General features: G+C 37.1%; 1 protein-coding gene across 2 annotated transcripts in view; it reads left to right on the top strand.

The window, feature by feature from the left end:
• The window catches only part of macrod2 (mono-ADP ribosylhydrolase 2), a 631,164-nt gene that overhangs the window by 182,111 nt on the left and 424,337 nt on the right, over positions 1 to 24,716 (top strand). For both annotated transcript variants that reach the window (XM_077236611.1, XM_077236612.1), the window contains exon 4: positions 20,035 to 20,064. In XM_077236611.1, coding sequence (XP_077092726.1) covers positions 20,035 to 20,064 — 30 coding nt within the window. The remainder of the gene's footprint in view (positions 1 to 20,034; positions 20,065 to 24,716) is intronic.

The following is a 24,716-nucleotide window of genomic DNA, read 5'->3' as shown; positions in this document are numbered from 1 at the left end:
ACTAATAACTGATACTGTCTAGTGAAAATCAAATCTGGCAGTTAACTTTGTCGATTAATGTTTACTGATTGAGTAATGAGAAATAGAACTTGAGCTAATTTATCAGTAAGGTGTTTTTACTCTAATTGCTGCAAATGTTAGCTGTGCACTTTCACGAATAGCAGAGCTATTTCAAGAATATAAGTCTCCATCAAAGAATATTAAATAGAGATACAAGCAGTGCTTCCACAGAGTTAAGTACAGGCTACAGTTTTCGCTGACGTAGCAATGTTTCTCCATTAGGTAAGATGGACTGCCAGCTTCCTGCGTGAGGTTTTGATGCTGATAGAGTCCTCAAGGAAATCATATTTTCATGTTTAAATTAGACGAGAGATCTATTATTCTGAAATTGTGGGTTTTTATTAACATTTGATAACATATTATAGCATGTTGGCTATATCTCACAATAAAATACTGAATTAGAGAAATGGAGAAACAGAGCAAGAAACCGTGCGAGGGAAGCAAAATTATATTTCATCATCACAGTACAAAAAGATTTCCAGCACAGCATACCGTAATCAGACTAAAGACAGCATGGCATTGTAATTTGTAGCAGACACGGAGTAACCTGATTTCAAATAATAGAGACGGAGTGAGAGGAGAGATCGGGGTCGTCGCTGACTCAACTGTGAGTGGGCTTTTGCACTGCTGTCCTACGTCTTTGCTGCACAGAGACAATTTTACAATCACTCCAGATGGTCGGGTCTATGTGTGCATTAGCCACGAATGTGCTCCCTATAAAACTTCCCGAAAAGCAGATGCTCTGCTTAAATGAGACTTCTGACATTAAAAACTGTTTGCCCTTTCCTTAGAGGCCTTTCTCCTCCAGCTGTTTAGGGGCTATTTCTCTCTTTAATTGGGATGGGAGAGATCATAGATAACATCAGCGCAGTACCATCAGTCGGCTCCCTTGGCTTGTCGTCCGAGCAGCGAGCGTGTAAATGGACTCCTGCTTTATCATTCCCCATAAAAACGCTCTGTTCTCCTAACTGATATGTATTTGGGTTGTATTGCATTTTGTGAAGGTGTTTTCATACTGTACCCTAGTGACTGGAATGCAGAGTATGAACGATTGTTTTAATGTCTTTTTTTTCTTCTTCAACATTTAAAGGAGAAGCTTGATGCTTTAGAAGTCAAGGCAGACACTAAAGTCCTTCCTCAAACCCCTTTCATCTGCTTTTTAAATTGATGATGGAAGTGCACAATAAACCACATCCCGCCATGACTTGCAATGGCATGGTTATTTAATAGTTGTACTGAATATGACCTCTTCTATTTTTATGTTTATTTAATTTTATTTAATTTTATTACAAAAAAAAAATTCCAATTTATTTTGATTCCAGCAGCCAATCCTCTGTATCAATCTCAAATAAAACTTTCTCCCAACTGAATTTGTGTAATTGTATTTAGGTTATGTTGGTTGGATATAGGAAACACTATTTTTATTTTGTTAGGTGTCTCATACCCTAGTGACTGGAATCCAGAGCAAGAAATATTGTTTTAGTCTTCTGGAAAGTTTTTTTTTTGTAACCTATTTTTCATCCAAAATGGATGCTAACTGCAAAACGAGAGGCAGAGAACGCAAAGATTGAAAGATATTCATCCTCCCCCTCCTTGATTTTCCTAGAGATCTCCATGCTAGCTGTCTAGACTACTTGATGGTAACATATCCTTGCCGTCTGGCCAGCAGTGACATATCATATATTTGCAGGAGACAATCCCCTTATTTATATATGAGTTAAATATGCCTCAGGGACCCGATCTGAGATTGCATATCTGCAACCCGAGTGCTTGCCAAGATTGACAGAGGCCTGTTACTCGATTCAAACTTGATTAAGTCCAATTGAAGAATGAATGGGTTCCACTCAGGATGGGGATGGAGGGGAGAGCGCGACGATGGCGACATTACATTTCCTTGAAACATGCCCTGGAAGCAGAGAAAAACATGGCTGCTGGGAGAGGCACTCGAGGGAACATTTGTCCAGTAGAGAACTAGACTATGCCTTTTATTCCCATCTGGATAAAATAGTGAGGTGACATTTGATCCAGTCACTCAAGGTTCGATTTAAACTGCTCCCCTTTCACGCTGCCCGTCACATCTGCGTCTGCCCCCTGTCCAACTAAAGGGCTTGCATAACTGCGGGAGCACAGGTGACCGCAGGGGGGTCCTTGAATTTGGAGGGCGATCCATTTCACTTAAGCGCGAAGGGCTTGGGAAGGTTAATCCAAGACTAGCAGCGGCATGCTCGGGTTTCCAGCCCAGTACATGTGGAGCATTGGACACTTTGTCATTTATGCAATATTGCATTTTTTTCCCTTTCTTTATTTAACCAAAACCTCAAAACATCCTGATCTTCTATGATCCATGCAGTTAGCTGTAACCACAGATCTAATCGAGGGCATGTTTAAATGGGTTGTGCTTTACAGAGACATCAAGCTAAAGTGGAAGGCCAATGCTTTAAAAGTCAGGGCAGACCACAAAGTATTTCCTCGAACCGTTTTTCACTGCCTTTTTTAATTAATCATGGAAGTGCATTACATTCCACATTCTGAAATGACTATAATGTTTAGCTGTTAGTTTTATTGAATGGACCCATCTTTTTTATGCTTTTGGAATCTGAAACACTGTTTGCATTTTGTAAGGTGTCTCATACCCAAGCGACTGGGAATCCAGAGCATGACCTTTTGCTTTAGTCTTCTGGAAAGTTTTTAACTTTCATTTTGTCATTATGTTCCCCTGAGTGCCTCTCCCAGCAGCCAGGTTTTGCTCTGCTTCCACGACCCGTTTCAAGGAAATGTAATATTGCCATCGTCACACTCTCCCCTTCAATATGTTAGGTGGTAGCTGTATTTAATAGAACATTATCTTTCATTTTATTGGAATCTGTGCATTTTATTTTTTCTATATCATTTTAGCTATTTTCATTTCATTTTCTTATTGTTTCCAACTTTCCATTTTTTATATTTTGATTCTTTTGTTTTTGTTATTTAGTTTTAGATTATTGTATTGTTGTCTTGTTTTATTTAATTTCATTATTTTATTTAAATTTACTAACAGACATTCATCAGGCTCCTGTATAACATGCCAGCCATCCTAGGAGGTATCTGATTGGACGATCATGTTGAACAACAATACCTTTGGGGTTTTCCTGTCATCCTGACAAGAACCTTAGCAGAGCCCAGACTGATTTCCTCCTTCAGGTCTGGCACTGGCTGATAGGACTTCACATGAAAGTGTGTCAGGAGATTTGAGGAAGAGAGGCGCTCTGGGAGTTCAATACACCAGTTTGATGGATCCACCTCAAGTACAAACAGGGTGTGCCGCCTGCTCCAGAGCTTTAGATATCTGTAAACTATTTCATGTTGAATTCCTGGCTGTGTGTGGCATGCCCACATTACAGGAAGACAGAAATTGAGATGAAAGCTGAAGAGATGAGCTGTAGGCTACATTTAGTTAGAGTGTCTTAGTTAGAGAACATGTCTTTTGTTTCTGTTTGTGTGTGGGAGTGAGCCTACAGTACACTCAGAGTTGAAGTAGAAGAGATTGAAAAATGTTTTTTGTCACTTTAGCATTAAATAATGTTTTACAGGACAAGTCAGATTATCTTTTCTGAGTGAGCAGTGCTCACTTGTGTATGAATAAATACTTTCTTGAAGAGTCTTTATCATCTATAGGTGCAGTGATGTGGCAGAATTCATCTGAGAGATGCCAACGTGGCACGATTTCAAGTTGTGAATCGTAAATTATGAGAATGATGAGTGCTCTGGTGCATCCTTAGTAATTAGGATGTCCATTAATGATCACAAATTCCCACTGCTTTGAAGTTCTCTTCTAAGCCTACCAATGTCACATTCTTGTAGTCTGTTCAGGGAGAAATATCATAAAGAGCTTAATCTGATGCCAAATCCCAATTTAGCAGTGGTGCATCTATTATATCAAGCTGTAGGCTCTCACTGGGCCTTTTAAATTGAATATTGAGATAGGTGGGACGAGAGAAGCATATCTAGTCCCGGGTTTAAGCGGCTTGCAGCAGCAGCTTATAGTCAGCTAAGACTCTGCTGCAGCAGTTTTGTGAATACTTGAATGAAAATGGCATTCAAGGAAAAAGTTGGTTAGTTGATAGTTTTGTTGAATATCATTGTATGAGGAATCTGTGATTTTTTTATTTTATTGATTTGATTTCTCCTGTCTGTGTGACACACACACACACATGACTCATGCGCACAGAAAGCTGCTTCAGAGAAAAACACAAAATTTTGCAGAGTATCCTCGAAAGCACAGTCTTAAATTAGTTAAATTAAGTCTTAAATTAACCTGGAGTTGTGATAAAGTGCGATGCATGTTTGATCCGTGTCATGTGCGGCAGGTCTTAAAGTGACAGCAGCCTAATTGACCTGCTGCTCTCTGTCATTAAGGATAATCAAAGAACAAAAGAAAAAGAAAAAATCACTCACTGCTCTTGACTGAATAACTTTTGTAGCTTTAATAAGGATTCATCTATATTTAATTGATATTTTATGCAGTGAAGACTTTGAAGTGTTTGATAACTTTATTATAAAATAATAATTTAATGGAAACATCAGTAGCAGTATTGGTATTGGTGATTCGTTCTTTCATAAAAAACATAGGCTACTGTCTTTGTTGTTTCTTCATTAATTTAGAGAATAAATGTGAAATTCTTACAATATAAAAATAAATTAAAACCTTTAATGTTAGGTGTGATTAATTGTGATTTTTATATATAATTGTAAAGTTTGTAACCCAAATGTGTATGTATGTATATGTATGTATGTGTGTGTATATATGTGTATATATATGTGTGTGTATATGTGTATGTGTATATAATGTATACTGTACATGTGTGTATATATACATTTGGAAGCTTGATTTAAAACAATTGAGTTTATTAATTTAAGGGAGTTATTTAATTTAGGTTACAAACATAGTTCAACTATACATGCAGCAAGGCAATAGTAGTGCAGAAAGTTAAGGTCACACGGTCCACCCCCTGAGGAAGCTGTTTATCAAGATCAAGTCCAACTTGGAGGCCATTTTTCACTCAGCTGCAAGTAAAGCATCCAAAAGTAATGATGATTGAATAAACTATTGAACAGATGGAGACTTTCCATGACGTATTTATTTTGCTTCCTTGAGAGAGAGAGAGAGAGAGAGAGAGAGAGAGAGAGAGAGAGAGAGAGAGAGAGAGAGAGAGAGAGAGAGAGAGAGAGAGAGAGAGAGAGAGAGAGAGAGAGAGAGAGAGAGAGAGAGCACGAGCAGGTGTAGCATATATCTCTGGATAGTTTTGTCTACCTGTATTCATGCATACTCTTCCTACTCCAGAAGCCCTAATTGCATTGAGCTTTAATCACATATGCATTCAACCCATCTGTTGCTTCACTTTAATTTGACCTCAGCCTTCTTGACTAAATGCATGCAACTTTGTAGTGACTGCCATGTGTGGACACAAACAAAGGTGGAGGGTCACCTTAGCGAGCAGGTGACAGGTGTACCGTAGGGTCCTGACATGTCTGAGCTTGGTGCTTGCCTGGAAGTGACACTAATATTTACGGCCCCTATTCCAAAAGCCCCAATTAATCAACAGGGATCATGGGGCTTTTTTTGTGGCAAATGGAATCTTTCGAAATGCACTTTATTCACCCTCATCTGGTTAAGGAAAAGAAGATCAAACAAGACAGCAAACAAGCAGGCTGGGATTTTAGAACAAGGGGCCTGTCTCGGCACGTCTAAACTGATTGGTCACTGACAGAAGAGCCAAGTCGAGTTAAGCATGTGCTGAAATGAATGCTGTGACATTCAATGCATTTTAAATGGAGTGTCCTTGAGATGCAAGGTCATGGAGGTGTACTGGTTAAAGACTGAGGCGATTCTTGTTGGCCAGCCTAAACACAATTTTCTGGAGCTGTAATGTTTACCTGGTAGAAATGTAGGGAAATTGAACATCTTTTAGAGAATTTATCTGTAGAGCATTTCACAGTCTCTAGTAGAGATTGAAGGTGTTTTTCATCAGAAGGAAGCAGCTAGTTTTGACTTGTCTTTTATCTCACTATTCTCATCCATCTATCCTGTCGGAAAGTGTTTCTCCTATTTGTGCCATTCTCAGCCAGTGAAGGGGGTGTTTTTCATCAGATCTTCATTTTCTGCCAGCCAGAAATTTATATTTACATTTTAACTGAGGTGTGATCTAGACATTGAGGGGGGCTTAGATAAAAACAAAAAAAAACATTAGATTAGATTAATTAGCCGCGGAGTACTTGGTAGCTTTTTCCGCCTAAATGAATTATAAATAAACATAAAAAACTAGGAGGCTATTTGCAGTATATTAAATGGTTTTTGACCTAACGTAAATTTTTTTGCACTGAAATGACACACTCTGTCGGCTCTGACAGCGTTGCATCACGTGCATCTGCGCAATATCATAGCCTATGATTTCCGAAAATAGTACTATGTCAACTAATGATATCAGCACAAGAACTGTTGAGGAATATGCAACATAATTTAGACAATTGTTTTTGTCATATGTTAAATAACTGACAGACACTATCATTTCATTTCAATAGACTATTAACTTAAAGCTTTTACTCTTAAACACACAAGGCACGTCCACTTTAATAAACAGTCGCTAATTCCTTCCGTGATTTATTATTTTTGTGCTTTCCACCTGATGAAATTAACACGGCAAAAAATCGAATTTTGGTCGAGTCCGAACGTATCGACCAATAAATCGACTAGTCGACTGGGAGATTACAGCCCTACTGAACATGTTAAATCACACCTAATTTATTATCTATAATGAATTATTTCATGTTTTATTATATAATTTGTACTATTTGTTTTATTTTATATTTTTGATTATTTTATTTTTTACATTATTCTGTTTTATTTATTTTAATTTATTACTATCTCACATCCTAATTCCAACAGCTAATCAGCAGGTACTTGTGAAACATGCCTGCCATCCTAAAGGGATCTGATTGAACAAAAATACATTTGGGGTTCGTCCTCTCTGTCATTAATGATTTACAGTCTGCTGCTGATATGTAAAATATACTAGGCAACACATCTATTGCTAATGCTGTAGAGTAGACTCTCCGTAATTGAGCTTAATGCTGCTGTTTCAATTCATATTGGATAATTTTATTCTCTTAATGCTGAAGCAGTCCAAAAATGTCTGGCACCCATGTTTATCTGCTAGAGTGAACAACATCAGGATTAGTGCTTGCGCTCTTCCTGGAGAGCAGGAGGGAGTCGAAATCTTGTGTCTTACTTAACCCCCAAGCATATTCAAGCTCGTTATCACTTATTCTCCAATAACAATTTACTGTTTCCTGTCAGTGGCTTCTGAAAATGAATTCTGCCAGATGCTGTGGCAGCGTGATGCAAAGACATTAGTCGTTATTTGGCCTGCGTCAGATATGTGGAGTTCTGAGAGGAATAAAAGGCTCATGAGACGTAAGCCAATTATCCACACTGTGGGAATTCCACCGGCGAATGCAAACTATCGTTTATGTAACACACTCATATGCACACACTCTCATATACGCTCGAACCCTTTCTAGTTTAATATTTACATTGTTTTAGAGAAGAATATGGTCCTAAATGATTTCATAAGGCTCTCTAGATTTGGGCTGGCTAGCAAAATGAGACAGCTCTCCATTGTAGAGATGTTTAGATGTAGAAAGCAATGTATTGTGAAGTGAATTTTTGTCAAAGGAGATACTTAACATTCAGAAAATGTTTATTGTCAATCTTCCATCGTCACAACATATAAGAACTGTTTTGTTTTATTTTCAGTTTGTTTACCTTTTTTGCAACCCTATTGCCTAAAAAACAGGGGACATGAAAAACCGTAATATTTGTGTTTTTTTTTTTTTTTTTTTTTTTTTTTTGTATGTTTATATAAGAAGTAGTAAGTACAAAACCAAAAGTGATGTCTGGCCTAGAAAAATTGACATCTTCACCCTTTATTTAAATATTATTACAGATTTGTTAAACATTTTGTAAGCATATTGCATAGTTGTGCTTGGAGTTTTATTTGTGATAACGCAGTGTGAAAACTAGTGTTTAGGTTTTCCCTTCACATTTAAAATATTTTATAAATATAAAATATTTCCCTAATATTTTGATGGTTTAAATAAACCTTTAGGGTCATTAAAAATAAAATATGTCCTCCAGACATTACTTTTGACCACTACTGTACATTTAAATAACTATTTAACAGAATACCAATTTTTTTTTCCTGGATACAGTTGAAAAGGCCATGACCCATAGCTGTCAACCCTCCCGTTTTTTCCGGGTTTCTCACGTATTTTAGCTCTTTTCCCGCTGTCTTCCCGTTTTAGTATTTTCCCGTAAAATATCCCGTATTTTTACGCTCTGATTGTGTGAGACGTACAAGCTCGGGCAGATTCGGCTTGAAGTCGTTCATCCTCGGATGCGGCGCCGTGCGCGCTGTTACAAAGAAAAGCCGTGCACACAGCAAAGCGAAATGGGGTCTTGCGGGTCTCGCTCGTACAGACGCGTCGAGTATAAACCATGCTATAAACAAAGCTTGACCCTAACCTAAGCCTCCGAACTTCCGAAGCACCACTAACTTCGCATCTGTTTCCCTCGTAAGCTGATATTAGTAGTTAAACATTCTCTATGATAAAACATTTTTTGTAAAAAATATTTTAATAACACGGTTTTGGCGGTTATAGAGTTCTAATTACGGTGTTCAACTATAACCGTCGGTCTCACGGTTACGGTCACACACCTAACACACACACAGACACACTCCTTCTCTCTCTACCTCTCTCTCTCTCTCTCTCTCTCTCTCTCTCTCTCTCTCTCTCTCTCACACTCACACACACACACACACTCTCTTTCTCTCTCTCTCATATATACACACACACACGTCTCTCTCTCACACTATATGTAGGCCTATGTAGTTATAAACTCTTTAGACTGTTAATGATTAGTGCTTTTTTTTAAAAAGCTTGTGGGTAAGAATCGTGTAAAAAAAATCCCTTATTTTGGGGATGGATTCTGGGAAATCTCCCTTATTTTCAATGTTCAATGTTGACAGCTATGCCATGACCTCTTACAAAAAGCATGGGATTTCTGCCTCTAATGTTTTTTTTTTCATTTTTTTAATGAGATTCCAAAGTTTACCATTTGTAATGTTTGGTCCTGTGTACCATGATAAGGAAGGCAGGAAGTCACTGGGAAAGCAGGATACAAATTCTTGTCCTGAGGTTCAAGCATCTAATATCAGAGTGCTTTACAAATAATTCTATCAATGCAAAATAAATCTAAGGAACGGTGTACATATGCTTTGCTCTGTAAACAATGTAATCGTCGACTCTGATAACAGTGTAGCAAACCCATAATATTCTGTTGTTTTGTGTAGTATTCTCACTGGATGGTTAGAAGGAAAAAAAAGAGCCTGTACCTGAAATTTATTAAGGCTTTCTTTTTATTTATTTATTTACTTTTTATGTGCATACTATTTGGGCTGTCAAAAATTTAACCTCTCCTACTTCCATTTAGATGCCATTCAAATTCAAATCGAAGCTTATGCAAATCTCTGTTGTTAATATTCAGACTGATTGCCTTTTTCTTGGCCTTCAAACCTTCCCTTTGCTACTTATCTCAGGCATAACATGCATCCCTCAAATACTTTCTTGGCTACGCTCAGCTTATAACTTGCATTACTGAACTATAAAGAAACGTCATCAACGGGCTAAAGTATTGTTTTTCCCCCCCCTTTTTTAATTTTTTGATGAAATGTAATTTGGTTCAGTCAAAACATCTGTGAAGATCTAAAGAAAGAAATCAGATCTTTTGTTTCCAGATTCAAGAGCTGGTTTTGGTTAATGCTTTTATGTCACCCCCCTCACAATGTTTTTTTTTATTTTAATTTTTAAATTTTTACTATAATTAAAGACATCTCAAGGTTTGTTTTTTCCTTAAATTTTTTTGTTTTTCCGGTCATAATCTACTTAATACTGTTACGATTACTTGGCATCTCGTATTTTAAAAAGTTGCATGTTGTCTTAATTTGGTGCTCATTATGTTTCTAAAGATAAAACTATGAGTTGCATATGTGCTTTGTAAGTTCGGTGAGGTTTCTGAATAGCGGACTGTTCATAGATGCAGAAATAAAAAGGCACTACTTTTCCTTTGATGGTTTTACATTCAGGTGAATGCTGCTATAAGTGTTCAGTGCCCATGATGCTCTGATATCGCCTTTATTTGTGTGTGGCCCTGGGCACTAATGATAGCATGCAGGTTTAGGTAATAACCTTGTTTATCTCCTCTTTATGGCTCAGCGAGTAACAGTGGGTGCCGTCAGTGTGCGTTTTTAACCCAAGCGGAATGCTTTTCCCTTTGAGGTGTAAAAACCAGCCTTAGTTGTAACTTCAAGTGGCAGGAACATATAAGAATGTTTTGAGATAAATACCAGTTTCATTGAACTCCCTACAATTGTCTTTTTTTTAAATGACCCGAAATGATTATTAATCCCAGAAAGAGTACAAAGCAAACCACATTATCCTTTAGTTTGGCTTTCATCATGAGTTCAATGTCCTCTGTGCTGGACCCGCTATTGGATGTTTTGAACTGGGCAGCTGCGATTATTTTGCATAAAAGTTGAAATGCCAGAATCCTACATATGATACTTGCTTATTAAGGGATTGTTCACTCAAAAATGGAAAGCTGCTGTTTTCCATACACTTCCATACACTGTTGGTCCCTATGCACTTTCATTTGGAACAGAGCATCTTGGACATAAAGCTTAATATCTTAATTTCCATAGTAGATAGAAAGTAAGTGAATTATAAATTTACATTTTTGGATAATTGATCCTTTTAATACTCTTACAACTGTGGGGAGTAGTCTGGCAAGTCAAGGTTCTTGTTAATTTTTACAATGAAAATGGTCACAAATAGTTGGAAGAAAAATCAATTTTAAGTAATAATGTTTTAAAAATATAAACAAAATTACAATATTAACAAAGTTAATAAATTAGGTGAAGTATTTAATGATCATCTGCATGTTGATACTGACAGCTTAATTACTTGGGTAAAGTTTGTGTACATTGCAACAAAATTACCAATTATTATATAAATCACATTTATATGTAATATGGAAGCAAATTTGATCTCATTAAACAACAAACTGACTAAATACAACATCAGAAAGTTTGAAATTTATGGTGCTTGTGAGCATGTGGCTAACATAAAAGCATTTGCCTTTATTCAGGATGCATTTTCTGCATCGTTTCTCTTATTTCTGTTGGTCCTCATGAGGTCATTTTAATCAGACTCATTGTACAGCCAATACAATACCTCATGTTTTTTTATCAATGTATTTTTTCTGCAAGTTTCACAGTCTGTCTCAGCAATATATTAGCAGTAGATCTTTTCTCGTACGCTGGCCTGCATGATACTGAACAAATTATTTTTTGATGAGTCTGTTCTCTTCCAGTCTTGACCCATTTCCTGTATCTTATGTAAGTATTCTACATTACCTCTTTTTGAATCAACTATAATGTTGTTTCAGGGTACAAGGATAGAAGTAATTTAGGCCAGACTAACTGAAAGAGACTGTCCGACTTTTTTTTTTTTTTTTTGTCCCTGTTATTTTATCCTATTTATTATTTATTTATTTATTTGGTCTCAGACGATGAATAATAACACCTTGCAGAATGCATTAGTCCATCTTTGCATTCACAAGCGGGAACATCATTATTTTTCACCATTATTGTTTGTTATTGCTTTCCCTTCTGCACATCAAATCTAAGGATCGGAAAAGGGATGCAGGAAAGATGGAAGTTGAGAATGAATTAAGCCATTGCGATTAGAATACTTAATGGAGGTGGAAAGGAGATGATGTACCGACACAAATATAAGGATTAATATTTTGGTCCATGTTCTTTGTAACATTAATGCAGGTTGGCTTTAATTTTATATTATTGCAACTGATATTTTTAATAATAATAGTGAAAGACATTATGACATTTAAATTGCTTTTATTTCATTTATGTTAGTTTTGACTCTATCTATATGCTATATTTGTCAAAATAATACTCCATAAGACCTTTTTTAAAGTTTGTTTATTTATTTATTTAATGACATCTTCAATATCCCATTCCAGCTTTCAATAAGATACACATCAACAAATGAACACAAGAAAAGCATGACTTACATGAAGACTAATCTAATGTAGACATAGCTGCACTTTTCTAAATGCATGCAGTTTTATAAGATTATATTGGATCCGCAATTTTTCTTTTTAAAGAGAAATCCATATTACTCTGGTCTTTAGAGAAAAAGTAAAAGCTGCTCTCCTTTATAAAAGCGCTTTTTCGTGTCCTTCAGAGGAAAACTCCAAGTTAAGACTGGCATGAAAATTGTGCAGCTTGATGAATTATGTAGCCTAGATTTTCTCTCTTTTTGCATTTGATGAGGAGCACAGAGAAACGTTTCTTCACCAGGCATGGCGAGGCCACCCGTAACGCTTCTGACACATGAAGCAAAAGGGGCGTTCCACTTAACCATCAGACCTCGGTTGTGCCTCTGTTCTCAACAGGTCTCATGATGCCGCCATCTGTTAATTGTTCTCAACATAAAATTCAATGGTCATATGTGATATGTTGAACTGATCTCTTGGTATAACGATGCTGCGGGCCATTCATTTATGAAAATGGGAAATAATAGTCTTTCATAAGTTTGAAAACATGCGTTGACCCTTGTGTAGCTATATAGAAGAGGTTTGATACCAGAACAACAAAAAGTGTATTTTTTGCTCATTAATAGAAGTTTGAACTTGAAGGTCAGTTAAGAATTGAGCAGTAGTTTGCCTTGTTATCGGCTACTGTTGTGATTGATATTGTTTATAAATGAGTGCCTAGAAGCTTTTCCTAGAGTTATGTGACCCAGCCTTCTGAATCTGTGGGTTACTTGCAGTATAAGGCCATTATACAGCACATCAGGGTCATCTTTAGATGTTTGTCTCCTTGCCAAATTCAGTATTTGTTTTAGTCTTCTTAAAAAGATCTTTTTCATTTTGAACTATGTGGTCAAAATATTTTTTCATTTTAGTCAGTTTTACTTAAATGGTATCTGATTTTAGTCTTTGAAAATGGTTCAGTTGAAAGTGCAAGAGTTTATTCTTTAGATATTCATTGTTAGTGTTTTAGTGCGTTGTTACGGCAAGAACGTTTTTACAACATGACTAGAACATTGCTTGCATTTGGATTATTTGAAAAAATAAAAGAAAGTTTTTTTTTCAGTGTCTTGTGGCATTATTGTTTTATCAAATTTTTGTCGATACAATGTTTTAATTACAAATTCTTTAAATTGCGTTACGCTTTTTTGTGAGGCAAAACTTTTCATCAACAAATGTTTTTTCCAGTAATTTTTGTTAACAGGAACAATGCTCATTTGATTCAATAATTTCAAAACCTCAAGACTTTTCAAAACTGGTTCAAGCTATCCTCTTGATCATCATATACCAGGACATCCAGAAGATGCAGGACTGTATTTGTGTGCCTGGTGAACGGACCTCACTGATGTGGAGAAGAGGGACTTTGATCAAGAGTGGTACAACACTGAGTGCTTTCGGCCCTTTCTTCCCTTGACTGCTATATAACTGTATGCGTACAGAGAGAGTGAGATGAGATGAGAGATCTGTTCTGGTCCCATACTCTCTGATTCAGCTTGTCCTGCTCTGGTGCTCTGCAGTTGCAGACGGATCCCTCCGGGAATGCTCGGCACAATAAAGAACCAAAGAGCCGAGTAGAGTTATCACACTACGATGCGTCTGGGCAGGGCAAAACCGCATGTATTTTTAATGTGCTGCAAATAAGAAATACAGCCTAGTTTCTCTCTCTCTCTGTCTCAGTGGCTAATAAAGAGTCTTATTATTACCCACAAGACTTGGGTCAATTTAACGCCGAGCTTTGCTGACATGAGATAGGTCTTGCTGATATTTTCTGCCTTCAGCGTTTTCGCAGGGCACTTTGTGAGTGTATGTGTGTGTGGTGGTCTACAACACATTGCTTACTGTACTAATGACTTCACCCTAAAATTCTGGGCTGACTGGCAGACCTAGTTAAGCTGTCTTGTGAAGTGGAAAGTCCGGTGTGTGTGTGTGTAAACTGAAGGGTGATTCACCTATTATCCTTATTTTGAGGTTTCCAAGCTTATTTTCACGTGGCTGGGGATTTGAAGTACTGAATTCCCCACTGCTGTAACTAGTTCCAACACTTTTATCGATGCTCAGATTATTGAAATGGGAATGCATTCTGTGGAATCTTGTTTTTAGCCGCCTTTATTATAAAAAAGCAAATCATTTCAGCTGTATACTGGCATGTTCAGTATGTCTGGCCGCTAAATATAGCGGCTCCGTTTCTTCCGTCAACAAGCTTCTGTTTATGCTCACTTCAGTTTTAAAGAAAGGTTCCAAATCTCTGAGGAAAATTTATATTGGTGTTTTGGACGTGGCCTCACAAATGTGAAAAAGCTGAAGATTTGGTGTTCATTTAGATGCAAACTACAGGAAAAAAGGGGTATGAATCCAGAGAAGAAAATCATGTTGTTTTCAAGTAAAGCGTTTTAGCTTGGTTCATTTGAGGTCTTGGCAGATCATTTTCGTTTAGCCTCAGGTTAATGCAGACTGTGTACTTGCTTTACTCTTGCATCTTCATTCTGTATGCCAGACGGAGTTAGTCAGTTAATCACATATTCTGATATTGTGCAACTGAGAAGAATATGGTTGAAAATGTGCAAAGTTCTGGAAGCTTGCAAAGGGTGACAGGTTCTCATAAAATAGATTAATTAAGAAATGCAATTTATGTATCAGATACATAATGTATCTGAAATGTACTGTACACTTACACTTTTGTACCAGTACAACAAACTCTCATGGAAATCCGTAAATTTTTTTTTATATATTTTGGTAAATTGGTGTCTAATGCGTATGCATCTCATTAGTACGTTTTCATATAATCTGCTCGTGCTCACACCCTACTGATGGGTAGGTTTAGGGGTGGATCTTTATGCTTTATGATTATCCATATGAATAAATCACATCATACTAATTCAAACATTTTGTCATGAGGTCGGGCTGTACAAGTATGTGATAATATATTGTCTCTATTGTAACAATAAAGGTGCGATCACATTAGCAACATTTTTTGTGACATTTTATGGGCAAAAATTGGCAATAACAGTGATATTGATGTGTTAAGCAAAGGTCACACAGAAGTTACTTGCAAACCAAGCAGGTTTCTGTAGGTCAACTCCAATGGTGTGAATCTGTGTTACCAACTTGAACCCGTTGTAAAATCTGCATGGGGAAATCTTTCGCTCTCACACAAAATTCCCGATCGCATGTATTCCCGACCGCTAGTGAAATGACTGGACTTCATTAGCAAAACAGTAGATGTTGACTGCACCTTAACATTTGTTTTACAAATATGTATTCATTGTTTAAGATTTAAGGGAAATGTAGCTTTAAACATGGACCCTCTGGTTTAGTTACTGCCGTCTTTAGCAGATTAGCTAACCTAGTCCAAATGCCCAAAAATTATATATTATACAAATACTGAAACATAAAGCCCAAAGTATACTTTGATTCGCGCACTGTCGCGCATGAAATAATTTTCATAATTTTTTGGTGTCTGCGCGGACGGTACAACAGTACATGTGCGAGAAAACAAAGTCCACTTGATAGTGCGCATGCTACGCTAAGTGTATTCCCGCACTCATGGCCATATGAGTATACTTTTAAAGGCTCCTGCACTTAACTGTGAGTTGATAAAATTAAGTATACCAGCATGAGCCTTAAGTTCCCCGAGTTTACACATCTTCTGAAACCTAGATTGTATGTATTTTGAGTGCATAAAGTATCCAGCATTTAAAACCTTTTTTCTCTCTCTTTTTTGGTTCATCATCATTATCGTCTGGGTAATTGCAGTATATTACTTATTGTATAATTTTCAGTATTAACACTACATTAATTGCATCACTTACACGACAAAATGGTGGAGAATAGTGCGAATTGGGAAAGAGAAAATTATAGCATTATGGGTTTTAGTTAATTATTGTTCATTTGCTTTTTCTCTTTCTTTCTTTATTGAAGGGTTTTGCTTATCGTTTAAAAACGATCGTTTAAAAAAATATACATATTTGATTTTTATTTTATCAGAGGTTCCCATTGAGATCAAAAATCTTTTTTTTCTCTTTACCTAAGAGAGATTTACCTATGTTGCAAGATACAGGATTCAATACTAGTGCAATTAATAATGTGAGTTTGAAAATGTGTTGTTTGAAGATGCCTAAAAATGACTTAAAAAAGTCACTCCAGAGGGGAATATCCCTAAACTGAATGTACTGTCCTGTATTATCAGTATACTTTAAGATATCTGATTAATTAATATACAGAAGAATACTTCATTGTTTGCCCGCTGTATATAGACATGTTCCAGTCTTTATCGCATGTCTTCATTTTTTGCTGTCTACCAAAATAATTTTCTTTGATGTATTAATACAGAATGTTTCTCTTTCTCTCTGGTGTTATTTCTTTTCTGGGGGACATGCACTATTTCCCTACGGACCTGACTGGAAAGTGTTAGCAGCTTTTAGCTGCTTTTTGATATGAACCCTGAGTGCAAAAGGAAAAACACAGGAAAGATGCGATTGTGTGTGTGGAAGTGTGGGAATGTGTGAGGATGTCGTCACCATGGATGCCGGCGTCGGTGTTGTTTTCTGACACTAACTAATGACCAGCACAATCTTGGTGTTTCTGTATTGTTAGATTTACGAGCTTAGCGGGACGCCCACCGCTGTGAGTCCTACTGGCCCTCGTCCGTTCTCTAAGAGAGAACAGGAAGCTTTGACTGGGATTTATGACCTGAACAGGACAGAAAAAAAAAACTTCATCATGTACAGATGGAGCTTTGTCTTTTTCTGTAGAGCGTTGTGGTCTTATCAAGGGTGGACACCAAGCGGAGCAAAGGTCTAGGATGACAGAGGAAGTAGCATGTGTTGTCTTCCTATCTGCTTTCTGGCATTGAGATGGCAGTGTTGGTGGTTTGCTTGTGTTTTTTTTTTTCAAATTCAGACAACTTTTGTGGTTATGAGAAAAGAAAATAATTTTTATGGCAGTCAGTTAATTATCAATAAATGTGTTTTCTAAGATTAATATTAGCATATTATGGTTTGATTTTTCATTTTGCTTTCTAAAGACTAGAAATTAATTAAAATAGTAATATTGTAAAATAGCATTACAATTTAAAATGAATTTTGCCTTTTCAAATTTATTTTATTAGTTATTAGTTATTAATTATTCCTGTGATGGCAAAGCTGAATTTTCAGCATCTATTACTCCAGTCTTCAGTGTCACATGATCCTTCAGAAATCATTCTAATATGCTGATTTGACGCTCAAGCAACATTTCTTATCATCATTGTTGAAAACATTTGTGCTGCTTAATATTTTGTGGAAACATAATTATTTTCCAGGGTTCTATAAAGAATAGAAAGAAACATAATTCATTTGAAATAGAAATCTTTTGTAACATTATAAATGTCTTGTAATGATCAATTTAATGTGTACTTGCTGAATAAAAGTATTAATTTCTTTAAATGTATATACAATACCGGTTAGTGGTTAGAATATTTTTTATTCACATTTTGATTAATATGGCCATTTCGGTTGATCACTACTTTTAGCCATGACTATCTTCTTATTTTATCTAATTGATTTAATGTAGAACAAAAAGACAGTGAGCTAATGTGTTTTATGATTAATACTTTTATCAAACTGCAATATGGCATGATTTTTCTTCTGGTGTGGATTTCTGTTTAGATTTTGACTGTGGCCTGTTTGGACTTCCTGTCACTTTTTGGATCATACCAGTAGCCAGTTCTACAGCACAGCAGCTCTGGGATATTCTTCTGAAAGTGCACACGTTTTCTCTTTTACTTCTACAGAGCAGCTGTTCTCCATTTGTTCTCCTGCTCACTGTCTTATGATAAGAGATTGTTAAGGAAAAGTCCCCATCCGTTTTGAAGGTTTTAATGTCCCCCTTGATATCAGTTTCTGAGGGGCTAGTCTCGTCGATCTCAGTGGAGGTAGCCGTTTTTTTTCCATGCTTACCTAGACGCGTATTCTCTAAGAAAAAGAGCAGGAGCGAGGGGAAGAGAGATCAAAAGAATCCCACAGAGAGACTTGCTTCACAAAGGGGAAGAAACATTTAAGAATGTAAAAATAAAATGGCCCTCGTGGGTCATTATTCTCAACTTTCTCAGCGTACCCCACTGGGATATGTAATGCCATGCTGTCGTTGTTGGGAAAGCTCATACAGAAGCACACAGTCGCACTGTTAGGACCTTTCTATGCTGTTACAATGCTGATGTATATCTTTGCATTCTTTCTGAACAGTGAAGATATTTGATGTATAATTAACATTTGTTTTCATAAAAATAATTATAAAATATATATATAGATTATATGGGTGTGTATGTATATATGTATGAATATATATACACACACCCATCCCCCACCCATATATATATATATGTTTATATATGTGTATATGTATATGTGTATGTATGTACTGTATACCAGTATGTGTGTGTGTGGCACCACAACCCACAGTTACACCCTTTCTCTGCTGTTCTACAAGTGGTAAGTTGAAAAGTTGTTTTATTAGTGAAAAAAGAGGGGTAACTGAAACAAAATACAAAATGATAAAAGGTAGTCCAATTAAAATGCTTATTCTTAAAATTTGAAAAAGTAACAGACGCTAAATCTATGGCTCCCCAAAGTCTCACACACACACACACACACACACACACACACACACACACACACACACACACACACACACACACACACACACACACACACACACACACACACACACACACACACACACGCGCTCCCCCCATATATATATATATATATATATATATATATATATTAGTGCTGTCAAACGATTAAAATATTTAATTAACTCAAAAAATGTATGCTGTTAAAATGGGTTTGCGTTAGCGCCGTTAATAACGCGTTTAACTGACAGCACTCATATATATATATATGTGTGTGTGTGTTTGTGTGTGTTAGACTTTGGGTAGCTGTAGGTTTAGTGTATTTTACTTTTTCAACACACACTCAACCCCCCCCCAACAGCCAAACCCCCCCCCCCCCCCCATATATATGTATATGTGTGTGTGTTTGTGTGTGTGTGGGACTTTGGGTAACTAGATTTAGTGTATTTTTCTTTTTCAAATTTTAAGAATAAGTATTGTAATATTACTTTTTACAAAAAAAATTACAAAACTACTTTTTATCATTATAAGATTTTGTATTTTGTTTCAGGTACCCTTCTTTTTTTCTCTAAAAAACAACTTGTTAGCTTACCACTTGTAGAATAGCAGAGAAAGGGTGTAACTGTGGGTTATGGTGCCACACTCAAATAGAACAATCAGCCACACATTAAAGTAAAGAGGAGTGGAATATAGTTTTACTCCGTCTGTTTTTAGCACTCTTATCCGGGCGGCAGAAGAGATTTCTTAGACAGGCCTCGACCCCGGGCCGCCCTCTGCACTATCAGCGATCAGAAACATATCATCAAAGAAACACCCGGGACCCCGGCGCTTCTGCTTAAACTCACCGCAGCAGCTCTACGTGTAGCCCAATCTTCTGTGACAGAAAACACACAGCCTAGGCGTTTAGCGCTCAATGGCGTTCATTTAGAAGTGTAATCATAGCATTCTGCAGTACGGCTGCCACCTTACTGGTGCCTCAAACCTCTATTCAGTGCAAACGTCTGGCTTTGGAGTGTTCTTGACCTTCAGGTTCTATATCTCTGTTGGCTCTCATCTGAATGATAGTGTGCTCTGCTTTGAGCTAAAGTGCTTCTTTTGAATGTATTCTTTAATTCAGACACTCATGTTGTTGTTCTCTCTTTTGTTTCCTCTACAGCAAACTCTTCTCTGCTCGGTGGTGGAGGAGGTAAGTGTCTTATCTTACAACATTTTCATTGTGACATAATTTTGAGATGTTAGGTGGTTTCTCCACGGATTCTACAGCAGAAACAATATCGGCGTCCACTAGCAGATGGAGTCTGAGGTGTGCAACTACTGTATGTCTGGGGTTGCCCGTGTGAGTGGTTGATGGCGCAACACTACCAAGGCCCTCATTTGGAAACATTTCTGCACACACTTTGACATGATTGAAGTAATTACACACAAAGCACGAGACATGACAGAAGGGGTAGAGAAGTGTCAGGGGTGTGGGGTCATGAATCAACCCAATTACAACTGGAATTTTGATACACCTCACTTTTACAGAGGAATCCGTTTAGTCCCCAGATAATGAATGTAGGTCAGTTGTGTGCCCCCATTCGCACTATCCATTGTTTATCCATCTGTGCCACTGTGTCAGGGAGGGTCCCTCTCCCCTGCCACATCTCGGGAGCCGACTGCGCTTGATTGGGTCCCTCGTGAGGAAACGATTACCACTCGTGATACACTATCCGTCTTATATCACACTCTCCTTAGTGTGGCTCTTATGTTATCTGATGTGTACTAAAAGCCCACAAACCCCGCTCAAGAATAGACCCTTATCAGTCACTGTGACTGATTTCCCTGATTGGAGAAGTGGCGAAAAAAAAAAAAGAAGAAGCCTGATTAAGGTTAGAGGTCACACGTCTGTGACAAAACTACTTACCACAGCACTTGTCAGTGAATCAGTGTGACCCCTACGTCTGGGAGTCAAACGATTCTGCGGCTCCGTGCTTTATTTGCACCTCGTTGTATGTCATCATGGTCCTTTTATTGATTTGTCACGATGCGAAACGTCTTGAGGGCAATTTGGTTTCTTCATTATTTTGCCGTAATTGGCTTTTGATATTGGTGTGTGCGCGTGCGTGTGTGTCAGGGAGACTATTAGATGATGTTCATCAGCAGCGGCAGGTGAACGAAGGCTGATGTAACACTCTGTGGGAATATTTTTGTACCTGAAAAAAGATCTGTGAAAGGAAATATGCCTGTTAGCATAGCATCTGGAGTCATTTTTTTCCCCAAACATGTCAGCCTGCTAACAAAACTTGCATCCCTGCTAAATAAATAAAAAAGAACTCATTGTCGTGTTCAGCACAGAAGGGAGTTTAATCAAAACCCATATCAAGAGTATTGTCTCCCCTAATTGCCATCTCCAGATGCGAGAGAAAACCAATTAACCCGTAACTATAAGACATTTGGTATAGTGTCAAAGAAAACGAAAAAATGCTAATCCAAGACTGGCAGCATAAGAAAACACATGTTAAACTCTGAAAACAGGGGGAAGCAGTTACACTAGTTTGGGATTACCACTGTTATGATTGGCTAATGTCATTGCATAGGAAAAAGTTTCAACATCCCTTTGCTATTGCACAAGTGTTTTGAAAATATTATCCATATTAAACTGTCCTTTACAGACAAACTACTGAGAAATTGTTTACTTAAGATTTGCGATGTAGCTGCTCTCAGATCCAGTGCAGTTTGCTACTTTATCTTTCAACAAACTTTTCTTAGCGAACTCCCCTTTACTGTGTCTCGTTTACAAAACAATCTGGAGTCAAATATTCCAAAAAACATATACATCTCTAATGTGATATGGGTTCATCCATTCATCAATGTCTTGCTGTAGAGGCAGGCAAATGTATTTGCCTTCTGAAAAGCGTTCTTTGGCCTTTATCTTTGAGATAGGGCTGTGAATCTTTGGTTAGACAGCGAATCGATTCGATTAACATTTCATAGGTTTTCGATTCAAGAACGTTTTTGCAAATTCAGAATGATTCGATTCAAGTTGATTCAAATAAAAATTCTATGCAATTTGATTAATGATTCGATGCTGCAATTTTTAATATTCATTCAGAGGATTATTGAAATGCTTCCTCCAATGTGTCTTAGTCAGTGTGCGTATTACACAATGGCCTTCAGGGGATCAGAGAGTGGGGGCAAAAAAAAAAAAAAACCTTTTGTCCATTGTTAATGTTAGTCCGTGTTAGTTCTTAATGTTAGTTCTACATAACTTTATTTTAATGTTTGTAGGCTTGTAATGTTTTAACGGCTTTAAAAGTATTGTTAGTTCATGTTAATTATTGTGTAGGATAGTGTTAATAGCTACACAACCTTATTAAAGTGTTCCAGGTATACAATGTTTTTGTGTAGAGACTACCCTGGAAATATCATGCACTTTCCCAACTAATCCTAAACTACCTTTTCTTCACGGAATAGTAAGAAAAGCGCTCTTCGTTCTCTTTATACAGAACATTTTCCTTATGATTATTCTAAAAGAAAGCACACCGGGTGTCTACTGTTGCTATAATAACGAACGCAACTTTAATGCACATCTGATTGATAGATAAACACGCGCTATTATTTCAGTGTTGTTAATATTGTACTTATATCGGCAGTTTCCTTCCCACATTCATTTTAACGACATTAAGATAAATATTATTTATCATTCATTGGAACTGTGCGTAATATGCATTTTAGACACTTGCATTGTGTCTGCTCCATCCATGCAATAAATGCACACCTTTGAATAAGCAGGGTTTTACTTCTCTGCTCAGGTAATGTCAATGATGTGACACATTTCCGTAAAATGTCAGTTTTTTTGTCTTATTGAAAAAACGGTGGCGTTTCCACCCAATGAAAGCGTTTTATTTCAACAGTAGTGACCACGCAATGGTTTGAGCGGTTTGACTCAGCTCTCTATCGAGACAGCAATAGTCCTGTCCTGTCCTTAATAGGCATCTGAATAGCAGTGGCCGTCCTGAGGAGAGCTTAAACATGGGCTGCTCAAAAATGTGCCAATGAGACCTACGGACGGAGCGCATACGCAATCCAGTGAAAGGTGGTAAAGAGTGCACCACATGGCTGTGAAGGAAAGCTGTGAGGGCTCGAATGACGGCGCACAACGCCTCCATTAATTCCCGCTTGTAGAAGTTACATTTTTATATATTCTAAAGCACTGAATCGCTAAAGAATTGCGATTAATTAGATTCTTAGCATTTTAAATTGAAAATCTACGATTCAAAATACATGTTTAAAGATCTATGCATCGATCCTGATCGACATGCATCGTCAGGATTTGTAATTGATGCATCGAGGAAAGGATTGAATCGTTACACCTATACTTTGAGACTTCAATCTAAGGTGACTTTTCTCCCTCTCCCCTCCCCCTTTTTTAACGGTCTCTCCTATCTCACTCGAGACAAAGCTCTTGATTTCTTTCTCACTCGTGAATGTCCTGGGTGGCTTTATCTCTTGACCCTACAATATCAGCAGTGGGCCGGCAGATACACAAACGTGTTTTCTTTTCTCCCCCTTTTCTACCACTTATCGTTTATCGAGGTGAGGACCTCCATCTGTGACAAGTTCATCTTACTTGCTACTCTTAAGAAAGAAAGACACAGGCTTCATTTTATCTCTTGAAGGTTTTCTTGTTTTGCTTTCCAATGACCTAAGATCTGGCAGAAAAGCTGACTCTTTAATGTAAATAAAAGGGAAAGTTTCTACTGCATCGGGCTTTGAACTCTGGGTGGGGCAAAAGGTCATGGTCATTTAATTGTTCTTGTAAACTGTTTTGTCGGTTTAGGCTTTAGCGTACTAGCATTCCACCCAGTTTTTGACTCTCACAGGGTTTATATTGCTGTGGTCGAGTGATTTCCTGTTCTTGTGCCACAAATGCAACACACAACATACTCAATCAAAAATAAAATTGGTGTGGTCAGCAAGGCACGTTCTTTAGTTGCCACTTAGTTTTGAATAAACATGTTTAAATCTTGTATTTCTCCTTAATCTAAACAATCGCAATAATAACAATTATTAGGTTGAATGTAAAGATACTTTATAGCTACTATAATTTATAGCTTAAATTTTGAAATCACAGTTATTAATACATTTGTTCAAATTCATAACTGATTGCAATATTTTGATGTTTGCTTTCTAGTAAATGAGGCAGTTCAGAGATGCAACTGATTATATAAACTGTTGGGGGTTGTTTAGTTTGCTGGATGTTGATGGAGTCCTGATGGGCTACGTCTGATGTAAATAAGTCCTGATGTCTATCAGCCTGGTTGTTGGTGTAGAACATGATGATTTTGCTTTTTAGTAGCTGAGAGAACTTTGATATCTTCATTCAGAGGGGATATTGGCTCGTTTACGTACTGATTAAAATGATTTAGCTGTTTAGCACTGAGGTTTAAATTAGACCACCCAGACAAATCACAGCATTTTAGGTGATGTTTCGTCTTAGTAAGTTTGTGTGAGACCAGAGTATGTGAGTAGAGTAGAAGTGAGACCAGTTACCCTTCCTGTTCAAAGCCTTCTTTAATCACCCTGCTATAATTCCACTCAGAGTTTTCCAAAATTAGCACTGTTTAACTGCTGTTCCACATTGTATAGTTCTTAATTTTTGATTTAACATAAATGTTTTGGCACAGGACATTTTTTAAGTAAATCATGTGGAATATACAGTTTCCATATATGAATGAAACACTGCATTATATATTTTTAAAATGTCATTAAGACTACATTTAAAAAAAAATAGTCCATTAAAGTCTATTTATCTCATTATTTCCAAATGTGACCGTAATGTGGTCCAGTGAAGTTCCA

Source organism: Siphateles boraxobius, unplaced genomic scaffold, assembly GCF_051911475.1.
Source record: "Siphateles boraxobius isolate OS27281-9 unplaced genomic scaffold, OSU_SipBor_1 20, whole genome shotgun sequence".
NCBI classification, from domain to species: Eukaryota; Metazoa; Chordata; class Actinopteri; order Cypriniformes; family Leuciscidae; genus Siphateles; species Siphateles boraxobius.
Note: the sequence above shows the minus strand (reverse complement) of the source record. Positions and strands in the feature narration are given on the sequence as shown.